The 23,481-nt window shown below is 40.3% G+C and overlaps 1 protein-coding gene across 1 annotated transcript; it reads left to right on the forward strand.

Annotated features, from left to right (window-relative positions):
- The first annotated feature begins 1,067 nt into the window (after positions 1-1,067).
- On the forward strand, positions 1,068-22,931 carry ADSS1 (adenylosuccinate synthase 1). Its single transcript, XM_015865476.2, has 13 exons — positions 1,068-1,329; positions 10,521-10,623; positions 11,729-11,791; positions 12,142-12,192; positions 12,517-12,583; positions 13,671-13,778; positions 14,159-14,240; positions 14,754-14,880; positions 15,962-16,116; positions 16,771-16,895; positions 18,403-18,500; positions 18,969-19,118; positions 19,904-22,931. The coding sequence occupies exons 1-13, from the start codon at positions 1,141-1,143 to the stop codon at positions 19,954-19,956; spliced, it is 1,371 nt and encodes a 456-aa protein (XP_015720962.1). The 5' UTR covers positions 1,068-1,140; the 3' UTR covers positions 19,957-22,931.
- The last annotated feature ends 550 nt before the right edge of the window (positions 22,932-23,481 follow it).

The following is a 23,481-nucleotide window of genomic DNA, read 5'->3' on the forward strand; positions in this document are numbered from 1 at the left end:
GAGGGTTATGGCATTAAGAAAAGAGAAGCTTAAGTCAGTAAGAAGAATTCCTGTTGCACTGCAGGAACAGACCATATGTGAAACGTCAAGTAGCTTTACCTCGCACGTGAAGTGCAAATAGCAGAATGAGGTAGCAGTATTTCAGTGCGGAGAAGGGTGGAAGAGGAGCCAACTTTCATCACGTCTATGAAACCTGACATGTCCAGGAATGAGGGAAATTAGACCCAAACGTCATGGGATAGCTCTCAGTCTCTTCTGTATTTATCACCTTCAGTGATCAATGCCAAGTGCTCAGCTGGACCATCCAGTGTCACATCTTCCCCTCTTCCTTTTCCTTGAGAAAATACTGCAAAAGAAATGAAGCAGAGCAGAAGCTTGCTCTGTTCGCCACTTTCCTCACAAAGTGCTGGAGGCTGCAATATATTCTCACCCTTTCTATACATAAATTCACACACGCACATTTAGGCCGTATATACACACCCACAGAGCACACATAGGAATGTTTGAAATGGGTTACATGTATATTTTCAGCATTTGGTTGCTCCCAGTATTTTTACCTTTATCCATATAGTCTGTTGGTCTCACAGTGACAGCCTTGTGTTCTTTTAGGTCGGTGTGAGAGTGTGTGTGGCTGCATGTCACTTGAGATCACAAAATCACACAGAATCACAGGATTGTAGGGGTTGGAAGGGACCTCTAGAGCTCATCGAGTCCAACCCCGCTGCCAAAGCAGGCTCCCTACACCACATCACACAGGTAGGCGTCCAGGCGGCTCTTAAATATCTCCAGAGAAGGAAACAGCTCAGTGCCCGCTCCCGTGATACCGGGATCACAACCTCACGTGATGCCGGCCAAAGTCCGTCTGACAGCCGTAGATCTGTGTGTGTAGAGGCGGGCAGGCCTACGGTCATACAGCGGAGCGGCTCAGCGCTCGGTGCGTGCACGGGGAGGGACAAGGGAGACTGAGGGAGCGAGGGCTCGGCGGGGCCGGGGCTGGCGGGGCGGCTGGGCCCGCACGTCAGCGCGCCGCGCGGGGAGGGCGGGCGGCGGCGGCGCCGTTAAAGGCCGGAGGCGGCGGCGCGGCGCTGGCAGCGCGTAGGGGCCGGGCTCGGCGACGGCTGCGGCCACATCGCCAGCACCATGTCGGGCACACGGGCGTCCAACGACCGCACCGGCCACCCCGGTGCCGGCGGTGGGTTGAAGCGGGCTCGCAGCGAGCCGGGAGGTAACAAAGTGACGGTGGTGCTCGGGGCGCAGTGGGGGGACGAAGGCAAGGGGAAGGTGGTGGACCTGCTGGCCACCGAGTCGGACATCGTGTGCCGCTGCCAGGTGGGTGGCTTTGCCCGCCGCTTCCCCGTGCGCTCCTCTCACCCTTGGCTCCCCGCTGCTTTCCTCGTTCCCCCCGTGCCGCTTCCCGCTGTTGTTTTGCTTCCTGGCCCGCTCCCATTCCCCTCCCCGCTCCTTACCCCCTCCCCGTCCCCTCTCCCGCAGGGTGGGCAGCGCCGTGCCCCACTCTTTTCCCCCCCTCAACCTCCCCCCCCCCGCCCCCACCTCGCTCCCGGGCGGCGCATGGAAATGCCAGTCGGAAAGAAAAAGCCCGGCTCTATAAATAAAAACAGCTGACCCTCGGCGATAAGCGACACAAGATCCCCCGGCGCCGGGAGCTGCCTGCCCGAGTGTCGGGTGGCTGTTACGGAGCTGCCCCCTCACGGAGCTGCCCCCGGGTCCGGCTCTTGGGACCCGGGTTCGCGGCTCCTCTCGGTCCGTTCCTCTCAGTGTCATGGGGTCGGTATTTCTGCAGCGTTGTTTACCCGGAGAACAGCGTTGTTTAACCGGTTCGGAGAGCAGCTGGGTAGCGCAAGTCCTCACGGATGGGGTTTAGTGTGTTACTGCAGGGGCTGGTGGAGTTTAAGTCCGTTACCTCTTGTCCTGTTGCTGTTATCTTGCAGCTGAGGCCACAAGCTCCTTTCAGGTTATGGTGGAGAATGACAAGGTCTCCCCTGAGCATCCTGCAGACTGAATAACCTCAGGTTCCTCAGCTGCTCCTCGTAAGACTTGTATTCCAGACCCTTCACAGCTTCATTGCCCTTCTTTGCACATGCTCCATAATGCAAGGAATCTTAAAAGCTTAATCTGGTGACCAATTAGACACTAAGGCGGTCACTAATAATTGAAATAACTTTTTAAAGGAATGCTTTCAAGCATTAATCATGAACTGTGGGTGCTGCCCCATCCGTGGAGGTGCTCAAGGCCTGGTTGGATGGGGCTCTGGGCAGCCTGAACTGTTATGGGGCATCCAGCTCTCACAGCAGGGATCTGGATCTACGTGGGCTTTAAGGTCCCTTCTAAGCCATTTTGTGGTTCTGGCATATTGAATCAATAGAGCTGCTAATGCTTATAACTGTCATGCTAAAGATATTAGTAAATTGTGTGACTACAGGAATAAACCAGCATCTTCAGTTCAGTTGCTATATACCACAACGCTTAGTTTCAGGATGCGTTACAGCTAGTGAGACATTACAGATGTTTTTGGGGTCTCAGATTTGAGGATGTTTCTCCATTTAAGCATGTTGTATTAAGAGATACTGCCATGGGAGTGAAGCATTTTGAAGGTGGAGGAACTATTTTCAGTGGAAATGTGGAGCTCCCAAGGTTTTGAATCACCTTGAAGAGATGTTTCCCTGCAAAATTCAGCTGATGAATATGCATTAGAAGGGCTGCAGTCTTTTATGTCTTTTTTCCTTTTATTTATTTTTTTTTTCTTCCTTTTTTTCTCCTGTTCTGTTTTCTTTTTAACTTGTTGCTAGGAATTTAAGCACAGGCCTCATCATTGCTTTGGGAAGGAAACAATTTAGAAGTTAGAGCTGAGAAGAAGTATTTCCCATAGGCCAGCCACATTTTTAGCATTATTACTGCAAGAAGCCATACTGGTTTCCTCTGGACAGTCTTCACTGTGATGCCCTGAGGTTGCTTTCAAGATGATTCCACGTCCATCCAGAGAGCTGATGGATGCACAGACACGGCCCCAGGTGCAGCTGCAGAACAGCTGGGAGGATGCAAGATTCAGTATGTGTGTGCCAGAAGGGTTTAGTGTGCTAACAACGGGCTGGATGGCTTAGTGTGCTGCAGGGCACGTCTAGATCCACTTTCTGTTGCATGCTGATGAGACCTGGGTGGGTGGATGGATGGAAGGCAAGTGGATCCAGGAGGGCTCTGGACCCAGAATGGTGTTTGCTGACAGAAGTGTATGCGCATGTATGAGATTTAATAGAACTGGCATCAGAATTAGAGCTTAAGGGCAAATATGAGACACTTGAATAGAAAATATGAGTATTTATTTACTGTAGCGTAGCAAAAATTATACAACTCCTCTCATATTTATGTGCTTTTTTACATATCTGAAAACATGGAATTTTTTTTTATTTTTTATTTTTTTTAATGTGGTGTTTTAATAATATTTGATGCTTTCAAAGTTAGTCATGCAAGTAGATAACTGTCTACTTTGACCCTTAAGCTTTATTCAGGATATACTTGTGAACAGCACTAATTAGTGGGGTTCCAGTAATGGTAAGTGATGAATCTGTAGGAGTAATCAATTTGAGAGGGATTTATTAGTGGCTTATACTGATGTAAAAACACCTCAGCTTTTGGACCAGAATCTTGGTATTTCCCATCCCTTCTGGAAACTGAAGAACCTTTCAGTACATTGCGTAAATTAGACATGGTGAAGATCTTCTGAAGTCTATGAAGAGACTATAGAAAAAAAAGTTTCTTCCGGAAATGTTTGTGTTTTAGAACTGGATGATTCACTGGGTTATTTCCTGATGTCCCGTCTGCTCCATGTTTTGAGACATTGATTTAAACAGCGTGCTTTAGTCCTCAGTGAAATGAAGGTAGCGAGATTAAAAAGCGGATAACTGAAGGGGGGATGTTTCTTTTAAAGCAATGTCTCAACAGGGTAATTCTTCATTACGTACTATTTGATTTAATGCTTTAAAAAAGCTTTTCCTTCCTGAATAGAATTTAGGCTCAGGGCCAAATGGGGGTTGAAAGATCTTTCTCAGAATGGTATTACCCTAATAGTTCTACCAAAGGAAGCGTAATTTGCATTAAACTTTTCTCATGTATTTTTAGTTTGTTGCTTTAATGAAGAAAATATTTGGTAGTTGGTTTGCACACAGGAAATGATGTGTTTCCTGGGATGCTGGAGGAGAGGCAGCCTGGTGCATGGGAGTCAGTCCTTCACAGTCACAAGTGAAACTTGAAACTGTGTTAAATAAAGAAAATTCCCCATTAAAACCTTGGCATCTTTAGTTGTCCTGAGTTTTCAGAACTGGATTTTACTTGAATGGAAGATTCTCAATTTGATCGTGTTGTTTCAGCTCAGTATTTAGGCTGCTTACAGCCCAAGCGTGAACAGATTTTGGTGCACAGCCTACTTCATTTTTAACATGCCTTCAGATAGTGATTTCCCAGAGTGATAGAGTTTGGAAAGGAGCCCCTTGATTGTACAGTCCAGCCTGCCTTGCTCCAGGCAGAGCCAGCTCGAGCACCTTGCCCAGGGTCACAGCAAGACAGGCTTTCTATGTCTCCATAGAAGACTCCATCTTCCCTCTGGGCAGCCTGTTCTGGGGCTCTGTTGCTCTCACAGTGAGGAATATTTTCTCATATGCTGATGAAACTGTGCTCAGCTTTAGACCACCACAGGAAACAGTGTCACTCCATCCTGTTGATGCTTTCTACAAAGGTTTTTGTACGTACTAATAAGGTCCCCTCTCAGGCTTCTCCAGGCTGGGTAGGCCCAGGTTTCTTCAGTCACAGCTCTCAGCCCAGCCACACTATGTCAGAAGCTTTTCATGTGTGGTTGCTCCCTGGGCTAAAGCTTGTGTGCAGGTTTTCTGTGTGTGGTTGGTTTTTTTTGGTTAGTTAATTTCACAGAGTTGGTTTAGAACAAGGCCAAGCAGTTGACTGTCACAGCTGCAGAGCTACAGATCCAGAGGCATCACTCAAATTAGATCTGTTCCTCAAAACAATCCTGCATTGAACTACTGTGATAAGGTCGCAGTTAAGTGAAGGCAGCCAGTCATCCATGCAGTTGTAGCTGTTTCCTTAAGGAAGATGAAATGATGCAAGGAACATTTGTAATAATAATTTTTCACTGGACGTATTTACTGCATGGGACTGTGTGGATGTGAATGGAAAAGGAAATAGCTTGCGTTGTCATAAAAAGGCATGCGGTGTGTTATGTCTCTGCCAGTAACAATAAAAGCTCATGAGACTCTTTCATTTTTATAACAAAGGTGTGTGCCAAGAATGTCTGAGTTCCCTCTGTAATGGAGAGTAAACAGTTTTGCCTTGTGTGGTGGAGTATTTGTGTGCAATGAATACTCCGAACAGCAGAATGTCCAAAGGCATTGGGGCAAAGCACTCCTGCATAAACTTGAAGGGAAGGAAAGAGAAAGCAGTTTTCCAAAAGCTCAGTGTGGAAGATACAAAAACTGCCACTAGTAAATACTGACGAGAGACCGTGTGATAATAAACATGATCAGTAGTGGGTTTGATCTCAGTTAACAAACATAAGCAAAATAGTGGCTGTACAATTGCACATTTTTCCTTCATTTCATACTGGAAGCAGTAACAGTGAATCAACAGCACAGAGCAGCCCAAGTGTTTTTAAGGTTCTTCAAGCAGTTGTTTGGCACCTGGTGTGCACCAGACTGGCTGTGTCAGACCCGTGACTCCTACAGCTTCAGGAAGCCTGGAAACAATTTGCTTGATGTTATCAACACTCCCTTCAGAACAGCCATTAAAGATGCACCAAATTGTAAAAATGTTGCCATAAGAAGAGCTGTTAGTAAATGTGCTGAACTTCTTGTATCAATGTGCTTCTAAACGTGTAGTCGCTGTTTAATACACGTCATGTGTCCAACTTGGTGTGCTTTTACAGTGAGTGTATTGAGTATTAAAAAGAGGATCATCGATCATTTGAGACAGAGGTAACAAAAGGTGTAATTGATACTTATACTAAAGAAGGGCAGAGGCAGTTGAGATGTGGATACAAACCTTTTCTGTTAAGGTCACTTGTGGTCGAGCAGTTTGTGGCTAACCACATCTTTGTGCGAGGGCAAGTGATTGGTTTTCTCAATGCAGTGAGTGTAAAGTAACGTTGAGAAGGGCAAAAGCAGTAAGGAAAGGCTAAGGAAGGTTTGAGGTTGAGATGGTTACAAAATCAAAGAAGAGCTAAAAGGATGTATCCAAACAACATCTGTTGCTTATTTCTAAGTTTCCTGATTTCCTTGCTCTAGTGCTCTGGTGATGAATGTAAGTACCGTGCATGCTAGAAATGGCACTATGAGGAACACAAAGGAATATACTATGGGCAAGTGGTCAAATAATGAAAACCAAGCGCAATAGAAATGCCAGACAATGAGTTTTTTTCAGTGGTTGATGTTTGTGACAGGAGTGCTTCCTCTCTTTCTCTGTTGAGCTGCTGACAGAGGGCAAAACAGCCACATGCCCTGACTGTCCCCATTGATCCTGGGCTGCTGGAATGGTTTGATAAGGGTTTAAATTAGGTCAGCTTTATGTGATGAATGTGTGCAGTTGCAGTGCTTGTTGTCTGCTGTTTTGCTCTGTGTTTGTGTGCCTGTATTGTGTCGCACTCCTTTTGGTGAGATTTAATCGTGACATTTAGCATAACTTCTTCATAGAGGATAAAGCAGCATGCAAAGACTTTAATCTCTTGATCATTCAGTGCTTAATGATCATCAGCAAAGAAATTGACCTTGGAGTCTTGAGTGTGACTACAGAACTATTGCTTTTTAGTTTGGTTTGTGAAGGTTGATAGTCCCACTGACAGGCACACATACATTTATAGTAAAGAAGTCCACCCTTCAAAGCTTGATATTCTTTTGTAGCAAATTTGTAAGTCACTTAATCCAAATTCTGTATTTCATTTTACTTACACTCGATTACCTGCTGCGCTGTATCATTTTAGGATTTAGAACAACGTGATGACACGGCTATTTTAAACCAGCCGCTCCTCTGGGTAGCAGCGAGATCATCTCAGGACCACCAGGATTATAAATACTGATGAGAAGGTCAGGTTTAATGTTTCCCAATCTCCATAAGAAAGCTAGCTTAATTTCCAATCCCTTCATAAAACCTGATCAATTTATTATCCTCTACAAGCATCAAAGAAAGCAGATGAAAATTAAGATGAAATGACATCTGGTCTGTTTCATTCCTGTTGTAAGTCACTGGCTGTCGCTAACTTGTTTACAGATGTAAGCGAAGTTATGTTCATATTCTTGGATCGTGTTACTTCCCACGAGGACATGACTACACTTCTTCAAAAGAGAGAACTGAAGAACAGCAGACGTGTCTAGATTGTTCCTGTTCCTTCATTTTAGCATTCTGCTAACAGGAGTCAGAATGCTTTTTCCACTAATGCTTTCAGTCAATATACCTCGAGTTAATCATTTTCTTTACAGCTTCTGCTGGAGCTCAGTTTGTTTTGCTGTAGTGCTGGTCTGTCACAGTAGTTTTGGCTTCTCTACGTGGTTTTTGTGGTTTGACAACAATTTCATTTCAGTTAGAAAATACCTTAAGGTTAAGAGTCTCTAGTTACTCTACACTGACTGTTTTTCCAAGCAGAGTTGGGTTAGACCTGAGTTTTCCAGTTGCGTTTTTCAGATGCTTAGGAAGACCAAGGTCTCTGCAGAAGTTGGGGTGAGTTTTTATTAGTAATAAAGGAAAAATACAACATTCCTGCTGTGAAATATGATATGAGCTTCAGAGATTTACATTAGAAATATTTCATATATTTCCTTAAAAGGTCAAAAGTTTTGTTCAGAGCTGTCAAGGGTGTTTCTGCCTGTGGTCATACTGATGCTCTTCTAGGAACTGACTTAGAGATTATCAAGGTTGTACAGGCGGGTCTTGGTTTAAAAACAGGCAAAAAAGAAGCCAGGTTCATTGTGTGATGAAGAGAGTTTGGCCTCCAGCTGTAGCTGTATGCCAGCACTGTTGTAGCTCAATAGCAGATGGAATTAGTAGAGCTGGGATGCTTATAGAAAGTGGTAGCCAGGAATCTCCTCTACTCCCAGATGCAGACATGACAGGCTCTTGGTTTAGAGTAGGCAATCCAATTCATGGGTTATAAATTCATGGATTAGAATGCCAGAAGAGATCATTTTGTAATGCTGCCCAACTACTAAGAACACGGTATTCCAATTGCAATTGCACCATTGCCAAAAGGAAAGGTAATACAGTCTCTCTGCTTCTACCTGCTATTCCCATTTATACGCACAAGGATCGCACTAGCCATAGCAACCAGTGGACTGAAACTGTTTTCAAGCACTTTCACCTGGTTTCTAGCATAGATATCTCCCATCCAAGACTTCTCTTGCACACTGGCCACCTGGTAAGAGCAGGCAGACATGTATATGGGCATCAGGACATATTCCATCCCTATTCAAACATGTATTATGAATCTAAGTGCAAGAAAAGAGTTCCTGCTGCAGATACTAAGCAGCCTCATAACTGCATGAGCGTTATGATGTTTGCATCTTGGGATATTTCAGCTTTTAGAAGAGAGAAGCCTTGAAATGGCTGAGCACTTTGGAAGATGAATTTATTTCTTAATTTTGTTTGTAAGTTCTACTAAAAATGACAAAGACTGTCTGCTCTCTTCTGCCATGTACCTTCATAGTTTGATCATTCGAAGTCTGCCTAGTATGGTTCCTGATGCTCTTAGAAGAAGTGTTACTGTTCTTTCCTTGTCTTACATCAAAGTTTGTTTCCAGCTGGGAATTACAGGCATTTTAGGTTGCTGTGTTTGTGGTTTAAACCACATTGCTGGTGGTCTTGACTATTTTAGAAGAAAAGAGGTAGAACTTAAAGCAGCACGAGGTAACAAAGCATTCCTTAGCAAAATGCAGTGAAGTGATGCATATTTAATACTGTTAATAAAGCCTCAACTTAGAGAGCTTTCAAAGTTAATAAAAATGGGTTTGTTAAGCTTGAAAGCAGGTGCTTTCATAAGACTGAATACTAATTTTCCACTGCAGGCTACAAATGACTTCAGTCAAAGTTGTTTTTTCTCAGTACTTGCTTTGAATGTGGAGGCCTTTAACACCTACCAAGTACTGTTAAAAATGAGCCCCTATCAGTTCTGAAATACAGCTGACATGAAGAGCATCAGCTATGGCCGTGCACACAAATAGTGTTGGTGGGTCTAGGCAGTGCTTGCAAAGAAAGGGTTTTTGAGAAGGGTCTGGAAAAGAGCTTCCTAAATGGTATTTAAGTCTTTCTATGACTGCTGTCTTTGTTTGGCATGCTGATCAATTTGTAGTTCTCAAATCCCACTTCATTGCTGGTGTTTGCTGCTGGAAGTTTGAAGTGGATGCTGATGTTGCAGATGTTGATGCCATCCCAGCTGCAGTCATAACTTTTTGGAGCCTCAGCAGCTCCCTATGTCTCTCCTTCTTGGGTACAGAACTTCCCACACCAGGGTAGTTGAATGGGAATGCTTATGCTTCCCATATTTTAGAAATCAATGCAAAGTTATTTCTGGTCATAACATCACTCACAGTACAGATGATGTCAAAGTAGCACTGGTGATTAACCTCTAAGTAGTTGTTACCTTAACATTCCCATTGTTACATTAACATTATGTTGTTATATTGTTATCTTAACATTATAATGTAACATTAACAATGTTACATTAACATTCCCATCTATAGAGAAGGCTTTTTATGACCGTGGCAGAAAGCAGATATGACTTGGAAAGGTGCTAACTGTGAAAGGTGTAAAAAGTTCCTGTGGGATTTTTGGGCAGTACAGTGATTCAGAACAGGGATTCTGTGAGCTGAGGCTGGATATTAAATACAGACTCTGCTCTCAGGTCTGGCAGATGATCACCTAAGACAGGAATTGCAGCAGACTCTGTTGAGAGGTGGTGGTGTAAAGTGGGATGATCATCTTTTGACCGAGATACTGTGTGAAGCTGCAAAGATGACGTGTTCCTAACTTTATAGCAGCATCTGCTTTGTGGGTGGGAAAGGAGTGCTTCCATTCAAAAGGAAATAATTGGAGTTGTAGCCTTAACCCCATAGAACTGCCTGAACACAGATTGTGCTCCAAGATTGTGAATTTGCATTGGTAGGTCAGAGCCAGGACCCTGTGGGTATGTGTTAAATTCAGTTTTGTTCATGGAAAGTATAGGTTTTTTTTTTCCTGCCATCACTCTTCCATTCACTCTTGCTGTGTTCCATTTCTGCCTTGACTCCATCCATGGTGTAATTATACTTTCCAAACCTGTGTAGACCTTTCGAAATCTCATAGTGGTCCTGTCTGAGCCATTTCCCACAATACCACAGTAGTTCAAGTCACTGTAAGGTGGAGAAAATTATGACCATTCATTCAAATAAATAAAAATGATTATATTACCGTATTATTTGCTGAGAGTTTAGAGTGAAGATATCGGGCAGTTAACCCTTTGTTTCTTTCTGTTTCAGGGTGGGAACAATGCAGGTCATACTGTGGTTGTTGATGGGAAAGAATATGATTTCCACCTGTTCCCTAGTGGCATCATTAATCCAAAGGCAATTTCTTTTATCGGTAAGACCAATATGGAACTTGTTTTAACAAGCAGAGCTACTCGGTAGGTAGCTGCAACCATAGTTTATAGTAACAAGCAGAGAAAAACATAGGTGGCTGCTCATAGAATTTGTTTTAGCTTCAGCTGTTTGACTTCTTGTTTACATTATAAACTCAAAATTGCTTAAGCTGACGCTGTATTTCACTGTAATGATATTCGATGCAAATAGCATCATAAAAAGCTTAGTTACTGGGCATTAAACTCATATTTATGTGATAGGCAAGTTGAAACCTTACTCTGGTCCAAAATTATAGTTCTTTCTGAAAGAAAAACTGCATGCAATTTGTGCAAGAAATGAGTGCGTTCTAGTGAGTGACAGATCTGTAGGTTCAATTTTGCTGCATTTGGTCATTTCTGAATGCATGTTTGAACTATACGAAGCTTCTTGGTTTTCATTTCTTTTGCTTTCCAGTGTATTCTCTTGTAAAACAGTGAAGAGTTGAACTGAGTTATCCTAAATTTAGGCAGAGAGAGACTATTGCAGATATTTCCAATGTTCCCAAGAAGGAAGCAGCAGCTGTTTCCAGCCCACTAAATCATTAATCCACATCACATCAGTAATGTTCTGTACTGCTTGTGGATTTTGAACTGTAGCTCAATAGCAGGGAGAAGGCATTGCTAATGCATTACGGTGCTAGTTTCAGTGAGTTTAAGATAAATTCATGAATGCTGAAGAAAATACAAATGCTGCCAGACAGGCTTGTCGGTGTTGTAAGGCAACAGTCCCATTTGAGCTTTCATGCGAGAACAATTGAGACTAAATTCCTGGTGCAAAGTCTACCACAAACAAAGGAAAGAATCTGCTTAACTCAGCTGGCTCTGCAGCAGGCCATATGCTCACATCTGCAATAAGCAAGTAGTTTTGTCTGATTTTAGCAGACTTACAGCTGCTTATCCAAAATGGAGATTTATCCCCCAAAACCTCAAGATCACATAGTGAGAAATGAGAGAAACCTTGTCTTCCTCTTTAAACAAAATTTCAGACAGCAAGCGTTTGTGTGCTTCACACCCTGAGAATGAGTATTTTATGCCTTGCTTTAAAACAAATCATTTATCTTCCCGTAGGTAATGGAGTGGTTATACATTTACCAGGCCTGTTTGAAGAAGCTGAAAAGAATGAAAAGAAAGGTTTGTATCATTTCTTTATGCTGGCAGCTGGTGTGTGGGGGTTTTTAAGCCTTGGTATATTCAGTGCAGTAACCTCCTGAATTTTGAGTAATGGAGAGGACAGTATTAAACATGTTGAATTGTGTTGTATCTTAAAACAGATTTTTCAGAAATAATTTTTCATGGGATTTTATGCCTTTTGAAACTATATAGGCTAGAAAATGAAATCCATACTAAAGTGAGAAAGGTGACAATAAAAATCATGTTGAGAAACCATATAAAAAAAGAAGAGAAACTCAAATCTCAAAGTGTGACCGATCAGAGCAGCTGGTATCCTCGTTTTTAAACTACATTTTTATTTTCTTGAACAGGTTTAAAAGATTGGGAGAAAAGACTGATCATATCAGATAGAGCACATATAGGTAAGTGATCTTTGAAGGGTGGGGAAGACTCAAATCAATGCTTAACTTATGGTGCTGAACTGCATTATCATTCTACAGTGCAGTCATGTATTTCATCTAATATTTCTTTTCTGTGTTGTGTGTCTGCAACAGAATTTGTACCTGCTAAAGAATGATGCTTTACATGTTTTCATGGTTTTAAAGCAGTACTAGCTCTGTTTTCGCATGGGAAGTTCTTAGGCTAATAACAAACATGCTTTGTTTTCAAATTAGAGATGTCTGTGACTTAAAGAAGAATGTTTCTCTCCTTTGCTCTGTCATCATGTCTTTGGTTTTCCATTGCAGTGTTTGACTTTCACCAGGCAGTAGATGGGCTCCAAGAAGTGCAACGTCAAGCCCAAGAAGGAAAAAAGTAAACCTTTAGCTCTTTCATTTCAATAATAATTATGGAAATTTGAAAAACTAGCCTGATGTTGGAAAGCAGAAATACAATATATCTGTAAAGAGCCTTGCTGATTTAATAGCTCTGTGTCTCTGTTCTACTCCTATTTTAGCGTACAAATTATGCTGAATTGGGATATTACCAAGGATATGAATTCTTTGTAATTCTATTTTCCAGTTCTCTGCAGCACATAAAGGCTCTTTGAAATTCCTAACAAATCTTTAAATCTTATTTGTGTTGAAGTGATGCTTCCATTCCTCCCACGTATCAGATTAGTAATGATTTTTTGACTTGGGTTGGAAGTGCTGACAGGATTAGGTTACATGCTGATATTTGTTTATTGTATATTCAGTTAAACTTCATGGGAATAATGGTCTCTTAATTTTAACAGTACACAGTAACAATATATAGTTATTCATACTTCACGGTTCTGAACACGCTGTTATTCTGTCAGTTAATCTTCTATTGATCTTCATAGAGATCCCAATAACAGTTTTTCTAAAATGCACATGAAAATGGGCATGCAGGTAGGGAAGCAGCTCCATTTTTCTCCTTTTATCCAAGGTAAATGCTCCAGCAGGAGTTCTTTGGCTGTAGTTTTATTCAAACAGATTCAGCTACTGGATTCGAAACCATAGGAGACCAGTTTGATAGCTCACCAAACTGGTTGTTTACAACCATGGGCAGTGCTGCAACTATGAAAATGAGAAAAATATGTTTATTTGCTTTTGTTTTCAATAAGTATGACAAGATAGTAGAGTAACTGTAATTTATATATAAAATACATATATACACACATACTCCTACTCAGCTTGTTTCAGTTGGATCCAAGGCTTAATACTTTAATGCACACTGTGCATATTACCAATATTATGCAAGTCCACTGAAGCATGAAATTTGCTATACACTTATTGTTATGGAACATTAATGCTTATTTTTCTTGTCTCAGAGCTCCTGCACAGCATGTAGCATAGCAGAGAGCTGTAACAAACTACTTAAAGCATGAGGGATATTTTTGCATATGTTAATAGACATCTGGGGGGTTCTTTTCAATTAGTATTGGCACGACGAAGAAAGGGATCGGACCAACGTACTCCTCCAAAGCTGCACGAACAGGTCTACGAATCTGTGACCTCCTTTCTGACTTTGATGAATTTTCTTCAAGGTACAACAAGTTTCATTTCTAAATATTATGTTAAAGAGCAATGTAGTTTGGCTGGCAGGTTTATGTTTAAGGAGATGATTTTCAAAACATTTCTGGTCTGAATTTTGTATATAAATTATACAGGAGAAGAAAAGTGGAAAGAATGTATGTGTATTTCATTTACTTACAGAGTGCTGTCATTTAATATCTAACTATATACAATAGGAAACGTGCTGGTTAAGATATTAAAGTTCTGTGTATTTTCTTGTATGCAGTGTGTATATATATATATATATGTATATATATGTATATATATATATATATAATCTCACCTCTTGTCAAAGGTTCTGTGAGCAGTAACTCAGCGTGTTCTTCATAGATATGATTTACATATCTTACAGATTTAAAAATCTGGCACAACAATACAAGTCAATGTTTCCAACATTGGAAATAGATATAGAGGGACAACTGAAAAAGCTCAAGGTAAGGAAGTAGTCTGATTTGTAATAGAATGTTCTTCTTATGGGCATTAAATAGATTCTGTAATTGATAGAATTATTTCTCGTTAAGAAAAAAATACTTCGTTGTGTTAAAGCAGTCGAGAGACTTCAGAGTGATGCATGCAGTTAGTAAGCTCTGGAGCTTGCATTGTTTCTAAGTCTTAGTCTCATCTATATGTTCCTCAGTGTGTCTGGGCTATAGGCTATCAACAAAACAAGGTAGGTGTGCATCATCTCTGTGAATAGAAATGCTGCAGAAATGCCAACATTCCAACACCATAACAATTTGTGCACTCTAATTAGCAGTTGATTGTATTATATTTGTTTTCAGTGGAATATGAGCTAATTGTTGTGTCTTTTTCAGATAAAGTGCAACTAGGAAAGCTGATGCATTAGGGTTTATCTGTATGTTTTGTTCTTCAAAAGTGATCACCGTTCTTCTAGCAATTCAGCTACTGTTGTTTGGGAAGGCTGATGTTTACACTCATGTTTGCAGGGATATGCTGAAAAAATAAGACCCATGGTTCGAGACGGTGTGTATTTTATGTATGAAGCTCTTCATGGCTCCCCAAAGAAGATTCTTGTTGAAGGAGCCAATGCGGCATTACTTGATATTGACTTTGGTATGTTGGACTGTAATCTTGAATGAAGTCCCAAGAGACTCGTTTTATTTTGATTTGCATTTATAATTGCTATGCAAAGAATGGGAAAATAATAACTAATAATAAACTAAAGTTTATTCCAGTGGGGCTGATATCTCAGTCCTAGATATTCTTTTATTACTTTTGAATGTTTGTACCTTGCCATACAGACTAGGCACCCATTGTGGTGCTGCTGAGAGTATTTCCTCTGCAGTGGAGAGAGGATTAAACCAGTGCAGATAACTTAGAAGCTTAACTTCTTCAGTTGATCTCTGCTCTGCTCTATAACCAAAAGTCCAATTAAACCACTTAACTCTCCTTGAAGATGAAACAAAGAATGAGAAAGATGCTGCAGTCCAAAGTCACAGTGTAGTGAGTAACTTCTGAAGGCTCAGAAAATATTCAGCAGATACTCAGAGCTCCCTGTGTAAGGCACTGGAAATGTCACACTGTGACCTTTATGTGAGACTCTGTGGATGCTGCAGAAATACTTTATGTGATACATAGGACAATGAAAAAAGCTTTACACAGTGGCAGCGTCCTTTAATAGATCAAGTGCCTGATGGAAGTAATACTGAGATGCTTTTAAATTTCTCCCTTGTGAGCAATCCTCAGTGAAAGTTACAAAGGATGGATGCAGGAAAACTTGCACAATGAAACAGGTCATGCATAGTTGATAAAGCAGGACGCTTTCTTATTTGGCTATGTGAAATCGTTGATCAGTAACAGTAGGCTTATACAAAATGCTGGGATAAATTGGGTGCTTGAGCAGAAAAAGCCATTCATTTGATGGGGGTGGGGGTTATCTCTGGAGCTTTGGAAATCTGAATGTGCATCATTCACTATAGGAGGAAGCAATTTGGGGAAGAACAACTGAATTTGTTCTCTTAAAGGCAAAAAGGGGGCAAGCAGTAAAGAAAACTTACCCTCTTCAACTGCTACTTTTGTTCAGCTTTAAAGGCAAACGCACTAGAGGAAAACTTCCTTTCAACTAATAAATAATGTCATTCTTTGCTTTTTGTCATTGCTGAAGCAGAGCTGTGTTGTTTTGTTTTTCTGACAGGCACATACCCCTTTGTGACTTCATCAAACTGCACAGTTGGTGGAGTTTGCACTGGACTTGGTGTTCCTCCCCAGCACGTTGGCGATGTGTATGGTGTTGTGAAGGCATATACCACTCGGGTGGGAATCGGAGCCTTCCCCACTGAGCAGATTAACGTAGGTTGAATATTACAAAATATACATGATTGCCAAGAAATAGGTTCAAGTGGCAAGGGTATATTACAAATTAATAAGTTCTGTAGCAGAACCGGGTTGTTGCACTCCTGAAGACAGGAGTGATGTGATAAATTTCAGTCATTTTTCTTCAGAGGAAAGAAACAGAGGTGAGATGCTATTAGGTTACCATGACAGTTCTGCTGTAATGAATGATGTCAAAAACAGATTGCGTAATTTTAATGGCTGCAAATGAATTGGTGATGTCCTCTAATTATATTAATCACAAGTGTAAAGCTTTAGCTTCATCTTTTTCAAGAAAAAAACCCCAATAAATATTGCCAGCCTCAAAGGGAACAGTTGACATCCTCATACTGTTGTAGGACCTGCCAGCCCTGAACACGGGCAAGCCTTTTGTTATCCTACACATCACACAAGTATTGGCCTGCCCCAAACATGGACAGTAGATGCCAAAAGACCAAATGAAGAAATTAAAAGCAAGTGTTAAAGTGTTAAAATTAACACTTAGAAGAAAAGAGAGACACGTTTAATAAGCATTTTGCAGATGCTATTGATAGTGATATAAGAATCTTGTTCACGAGGGGCTTTTCTTTCCACCTAAGTCACATTTGAATTATTCTTTCTATCTTATTTTAGGAAATTGGAGATCTTTTACAGTCCCGTGGCCACGAATGGGGAGTAACTACAGGCAGAAAGAGGCGCTGTGGCTGGTTAGATCTTGTCATTTTGAAATATGCTCATATGATCAACGGATTCACTGCGTAAGCATCACAGATTTTGAGCTACATTTGGAAGTGATTATTTTGTGCTTCGCAGAATAAATATGTAGGTAACATTAATATAAGTCAGTAAAGTGTTACATTTTAAGCACAAATGCTTTGAACTGTTTGAGCTTTTATTTTAATTGGGAGTGAGTGATGTGTTTGGTTAGTAAGTTGTTTTATAATTGAAAACGTACTTCAAATCAATGTTTTAAAGGAACTAGTCAAGGCTGTAAAGGCCAGTTTGTGTCATACTGTAACACTGGTAACTATAGATGAAGCCAGTAATTTAAAATTACAATCCATATTTTCAGAAAGCTGCACAAGTTTCATAACAGTTGTGTTTGTATGAGGGGTAGGTTTTGCATTCAGGTGTACTCTTTGCATTCAGGCACGTTATTTATATATACAGACACGTGACTGAGGGCATTTTGATATCCTAGAAACCAAGACTTAATGGTATTGTTTATGCCAGTAGTGCTAGAATGGAACAATATCTAGAATGATCTCTGTTCATTAAGTTATCGGAAGGGTTTTTAAAATACTTGGTTTTATATTTTGCTTCCTCTTAAAACAGCTCATGTTAATGTGGAAATATTAGTTAGGAAAGCATTACATTTCCTTCCATTTCAGTGCTATGCAGTTGCTATATTTCCATCAGCAAAGCTGTGTCATCTCTGGTAACTCTGACAGTTAAAACACAGGGGAGATATAAACTGAAAACAAAAAGCTGAAGAACTGGTTTTGAAAATTCTTTCCCAGAAGGTGGTCTCATGCAATTGTTATTGAGCACATACAGCATGGACTATATGTGCATTTATCTGGCCAAATCCTTATCTGTTCATGAACCTAGGAATCAAGGTCTGACATATTGCATCCAGAGAATTTGACTAGTTTTAAGATGCAGTTTAATTCTGATTGATGATTGTTTAATTTTTCCTGAGGTTCCATTTTTTGTTTAATTCAAAAGAAGGAAAAGGTTCGATAAACTGATGACGCTTTTAGCTCAGCAAAGTGCTGAATGTCAGACTGAGATCTTCCCTGCTCTACTGTATGAACCAGATTATTGTTGTCATGTCTGTTTTAAGTAGTAAATAAAGTTGTTTTATAGCTGTTGTGAATAAGAGAATTGTTAGTAGTGGTGATGTGAGGTGCCATGCCAACATATACACACTCAAACTAAGTGCGGTAAGTTTTGCTTTGTGTTGTCAGTTTGCATTTTAATGCACTGAACTGAATGAACACTGTGCACCTGTATGAGCAGCCAAGCGTTTGGAAATGTGGCCTAGTAACTCAGTCACGTATTCGTCCCAGAGGCATGAATTCAATTAACAGTGTTCATAGTTCAATACATTTGTGTATTTCTGCTACTGAATTGCTTGAGTTGGATTTCTGAATAGAGAACTAGTGGGAAAAAAAACCCTAGTATTAAAGGTGGAAGAGATTGAAGAGGAAAATAATGAAGATCAATCATGTGTGTGACTCTGACCAATGTTGTTCTGTGCAGCTTGGCATTAACAAAGCTGGATATTCTTGATGTCCTTGATGAGATTAAAATCGGTGTTGCTTACAAATTGGGTGGAAAAAGGATTCCGTATTTTCCAGGTATGTTATTCAATGTAGATTTTCGTATTTCTGTGTGTTGGGAAAGACACTATTTTATTTTATTTTTAATCAGGATTAATTTCTTTATAACTGGATCTTGTGTAGGAGTTTTACTATGTGCAAATCTGAGCCCAAAAACGGAACTACTGTAAACTTCAAATAATCTCATTCCTAAAAAATACTGCTGTAGTATTCTGGCAACAGAAAGTACATTCCAAGGTTTTAACAAGGAAATTGATTTACTGGGTCCTTGGATCAAAGTTATCTTCCTAAGTAACATAAATTAATCTAAATTAAGAATGAACTAATTATCCCATCGTTAGACATACTGTGGCTTTCTACATTTTTTCCCCCCTCATTCATTAGATTTTTAAATGCTAACATAATTTCTTGGGCAGGAACTATAGTTGTATTCTTTTAAGGTGGAACAGCTAAACTCAACTGTTATTAAACATTGTTCTCCCGCAGCTAATCAGGAGATACTACAGAAGGTGGAAGTGGAGTATGAAACGATGCCTGGGTGGAAAACTGACACAACTGGTGCACGAAAATGGGAGGACCTTCCACCCAAGGCCCAGAATTACATTCGATGTGTGGAAAATCATGTTGGAGTGCCAGGTAAATCATAGGCAGATGCAGCTGTGACAGTGCAACAGTACCCAGAAGAAGCTATGTAGAGGTGCTCACTTCTTTAGCCAGAGATTGGCCTGATTTTGGCAGGAGACGATGAAAGCATCTGTGATTTGGTTGGCGATGGTAAAGAAACCTTGCCAAGAACTGTAAAAGGTGGTATTCTGCACCATGCTTCAGTCTAATGTCCTCCCCTAACTGATCTCATTTCACTTCATGCACTGCATCTCTGTTTTGAACACAGACTTCTCTCGTTTGTTTGTTTGTTTTTTGACCCTCTTTCACACTTCTCCAGCCAAAGGGATCCGTATGTAATGGATACATGGCTTCTGAAACCAATTCTTCCACTTAAGAAACTGAGAATCTTAACATGATTGATCTCCAAAGATTAATTAATTTAACAGCATTATAGTGTATGCACATCGTCTCCTGATGGGCTTCCTACTCTGACAGAGCTCTTGCTTCCTGTAGGTGTGTGTTTAGCTAGGCATTCTGTTACTGAAGATAATGAGAGTTAAACCTACAATAAAAGTGCTTGACCTTCTGTTAGGTCTTCCATCATCAATGCTTTGTGTTCATGATATAGTTTTGTGCTTCCAAACTTCAGTATGTTGCTGTAGGGTGTTCTAATGCAGCAGGAGTAAAGCGATTTTGGGTACTGAAACTTCCTAGCAGTGCATTTCAGCACAGAGTGGGTTAATTTGTATCAAAGCAGAATAAAACACTGCAATGCAGTAATTGTTCTAATCAGTTTGTTTGTTTTTCTTCCATAGTCAAATGGGTCGGAGTTGGAAAATCAAGAGAGTCCATGATCCAGCTGTTTTAATCAAAGGAAGAAGCTCAGTGATCCGAAGCACAATTCAGTGTTTGCTTGTTCCTTACTGTTTCCTCTCTAAATGGAAATGCTATTTAAAACCAACATGTTCTTCTAGGAATTGAATAGAAACAAAATACCTATTCTATATTGTAACATTTTATTTATCTTGTATGTCTTGGTAATTTCAATGTAAAACATGTTGTGGTGGCCATCGTCAGAAAGACAAATCAAAAAAAGTGCATAACAATATAAGGAAAACAAAATCCATATATTTTTTTAAATTTAACACATTACTATTTGAAAGTATTTTACGTCAAAATAGAGTTATTTCTTCTTGGTGCAACTGGTATGAAGCTTTTTCCAGTAATGACTGGGTGACTTTAGAGTTGTGAAGGTTGGATTTCTTTTTCTTCCGCTTCAAGTGTTAAAATGTCTTTGGGTTGGCAGCAATAAGACGTACACAGTGCTCTTGGAGTGGTGGGGTTATATAGGTTTTCAGTTTGTAAGACATGGTGAAGTCAGGTATTTTCGACTGAGCAAAGCAAACACGATTATCTCTAATTTTGATAGAACTATTTTTTTACAGCCCACTGAAATGAATGGAGAGAAGCTAAAATATTTTTTTAACACAGAGCTTATTCTAGTAGCTGAAATAACATCTGCAGAGGGGCCAGACTGGAGAAAGTTGTCTAATAACTCTTCTAAGCAACGCAATCCTTGAAGAGGCTGTCAGGTACGCAGTCTTTATTTTAGGCAGTAGGGAAGGTATGAATGACAGTGGAAGGAAGAGAGTCTTCAGGGTACAGAACATGTAAGGAGGGTGCAGCCAAAACAACATGCAGCAGTTTAGTGAACCTGAGACGTTTCTTCCTGTTCATGCAGCGATTGTGATTTCCAGAGTTTGACTGTCGTTGTCTTTTGAGGAGCCTGGGACTTGCAGCTCTGTGTGGCACACTCGCTTCCACAGCTCCAGTGTTTCCAAGAATAAATCAATGCATGACTTAACGATGACTGCTGCGGTATTTACACCCCTCGCGCATTCTGACCTTCCTCAGCAAAATGTAATACCTAATTATAGAAGGGGATGACATGTGGCAGCCAGGGATGTGACATGTAGAAGCCATGGAGAGGTCCTCAGAACCTTCAAGTACACACTCGGATTTCTTTGTGGGTCTTCTAATTTTTAACAGTTCTGCAGCAGGTGCTCTCAATAAAGGCCTGCCTCTTGTAGAGGAAGAATACACCAGAAGCCAACTTATTCTATAACTGAAATCTTCAGAGTAGATGTTTCTTTTCTATGTATGTCTTGGAGAAGTATAACAGTATTTTTATATCATTCCCGGAGGCTGTGGAAAAATGGCACCACAACCTCAGTAATGCCATTGTGCCAAGTGTGAAAATACCCTTTTTTCTGAGGTAATAACTCAAAGGGTACAAAAGGAAAACATTCTTTGCATCGGAGAATTCACAGCCCAATACTGTGAGTCCTGAATTCAGACAGAACTCCTCTGCTTCTCTCTGGAAAGTCACTTAATTTCCCTGTTTTGCAATTTGTAGAACATCAAATAGTAAAAGTTCCTCACCTGTTTTCCAGTGTTTTTGGGCAGCTCTGTGGCTCAAATTCGCAGTCCTCATTCTGGCATAGATGAGGCAGCTCTACCCTTCATATCGATGAGAGTTAAAACGAAAGAGATTTCTGACCTTATTTAATGGTCACGAAGCACTTCTGAAAGGTGTTCGGTAAGTGCTAATTAGTACAAGCACTGCAAAATGTACCTCGTTTATATGAGGTAATTTAAGCATAAAGGTTTCAGGAGATACAGCAATAGTTCTGTTTTCACGTAGCGTTACCATGTGACATTTGCCTACCAGATGAACCTGACGTATTCCTTGGCCCCATCTTCATGGGTGCATTCGTGGTAGGGATGGCCACTGTATTTAAGCTTTAGTTGATTTATAGGCTAAATCCACAATGACTGCAAGCCACACTGTATTCTGAATAACTGGATTAAATGACCAACTCTGGATGATGTATTTGGCATATAAAAATGAGGATTTATAGCTTAATTTTCACAGGATTACTGTCTCTTGTTCACCTAATCTCTTATTTTCCACTAAGTATTTTTTCCATTAAGTGTCGATTAGATCCACGTTGCTTGTATTTGCTTTCAAGGATTCATTGAAAACCCAGTAATGTTGTCAATGGACTTGATGCCGTAGACAATTATCCCGTGACTTACTTTATTACAATGAAGTGATACTGTGCATTTCATTTCACAGCATGGATTTCCTAAAATGAAATCTACTCCTATTAAATTTTGCTGGTATTATCGTTGAGTTAAATGTGAGCGCGTTCAGGTTTTTATCAAAAAGCTATTTAATCTACTGAGTGACATAAGCGTTGATGAGAACATTTACATGTAAATTTGCATTCAGTTTGGCTGTTTCCCATTATCTTATAGACTGTGTTGTTTGGAATTTGATATTATTAACAGTCACTGTGATGAATTTGGGCTCTTCTTCCTTCCCAGCCAAGTGCAATAATAATGAGTGAAATAGGTTGATGTGTCATCCCCTATAATATCCTGATGGAAGGCTAAGGGTAAATGTCTGCCAAAGCAACATAATTCATTGTAAAATCTATGGTATAGTTTTTTAAGGTAGCAATTACTGATTCACTCATGCACATGAATGTGTTTGACATAGGTACTCTCACTTCTCCTCGGTAACGTGGCCTTCATAGTCAGATGTGTGTGACTTAATACAGTGTAGGATTTGGAAGCTCTTGTTCTTTTTGATTTGGCTGTATATGGTCTTACAGTTCTGGCATGATGCACTTTATGAAAGGAAAGAAAACCAAGCATTTCCGTAGTAACGTGCAATCTATGCTCACATCTTTCCCTCTATGCAGATATTTCAAGTGAATTTTGGATCCACACCTGTTATTTTGTCCTGAAAAATGCATTAAAATGAATTTAAAGTAACACTGCTTGCTCCCTATTTCTTTCTCTTTTTCTTAGCAAAACCAACTTCACACAAAAACCTTTCTCCATGTTACATGGATTGAAAACTACATGGATAAAAACTAACAGGCGGTATTACAGAAAGAATCGATATTTTCTTTCAGTCTCTGAGAAGAAGGTTCTTAGTGTTTGGACTTTGTCATGTATTCTTTAAGCTTTATCAGACTCCTGTTTTTTTCCATAACAGATGGCTTGGAATAACTAATCTCCTGTACTAGAAAAGAATGGTAGACCCTGACTCAGATACCATTATTATCGCCTCCACAACGTGGACTAGCTTCAAACAACTTCTGTTAGGGCTTTTCAAAAGCCTTGATAGAAATTACTCTTTCTCTCATCCGTTTTAGAAGGGAACAGCAGGTAAACAGCCTGACCAGTGAGCAAGAGCAGGTTAGTACACAACTTACAGCAGTGCTGAGGAGTTGTATAAGAACTGTGCTGCTTATTGACTAATGCTTCTTCATTTCTTTTGGATCGGTTATATATAAACTCAGATAGAATGATCTTTCAT

Source organism: Coturnix japonica, chromosome 5 (genome assembly GCF_001577835.2).
Source record: "Coturnix japonica isolate 7356 chromosome 5, Coturnix japonica 2.1, whole genome shotgun sequence".
Taxonomy (NCBI): domain Eukaryota; kingdom Metazoa; phylum Chordata; class Aves; order Galliformes; family Phasianidae; genus Coturnix; species Coturnix japonica.

Coding starts and splice junctions, on each gene's coding strand:
- ADSS1 (XM_015865476.2), top strand. CDS start 1,141: ATGTCGGGCACACGGGCGTCCAACGACCGCACCGGCCACCCCGGTGCC. Junction 1,330..10,520: donor ACATCGTGTGCCGCTGCCAG/GTGGGTGGCTTT, acceptor TTTCTGTTTCAG/GGTGGGAACAATGCAGGTCA. Junction 19,119..19,903: donor AAATCATGTTGGAGTGCCAG/GTAAATCATAGG, acceptor TTTCTTCCATAG/TCAAATGGGTCGGAGTTGGA.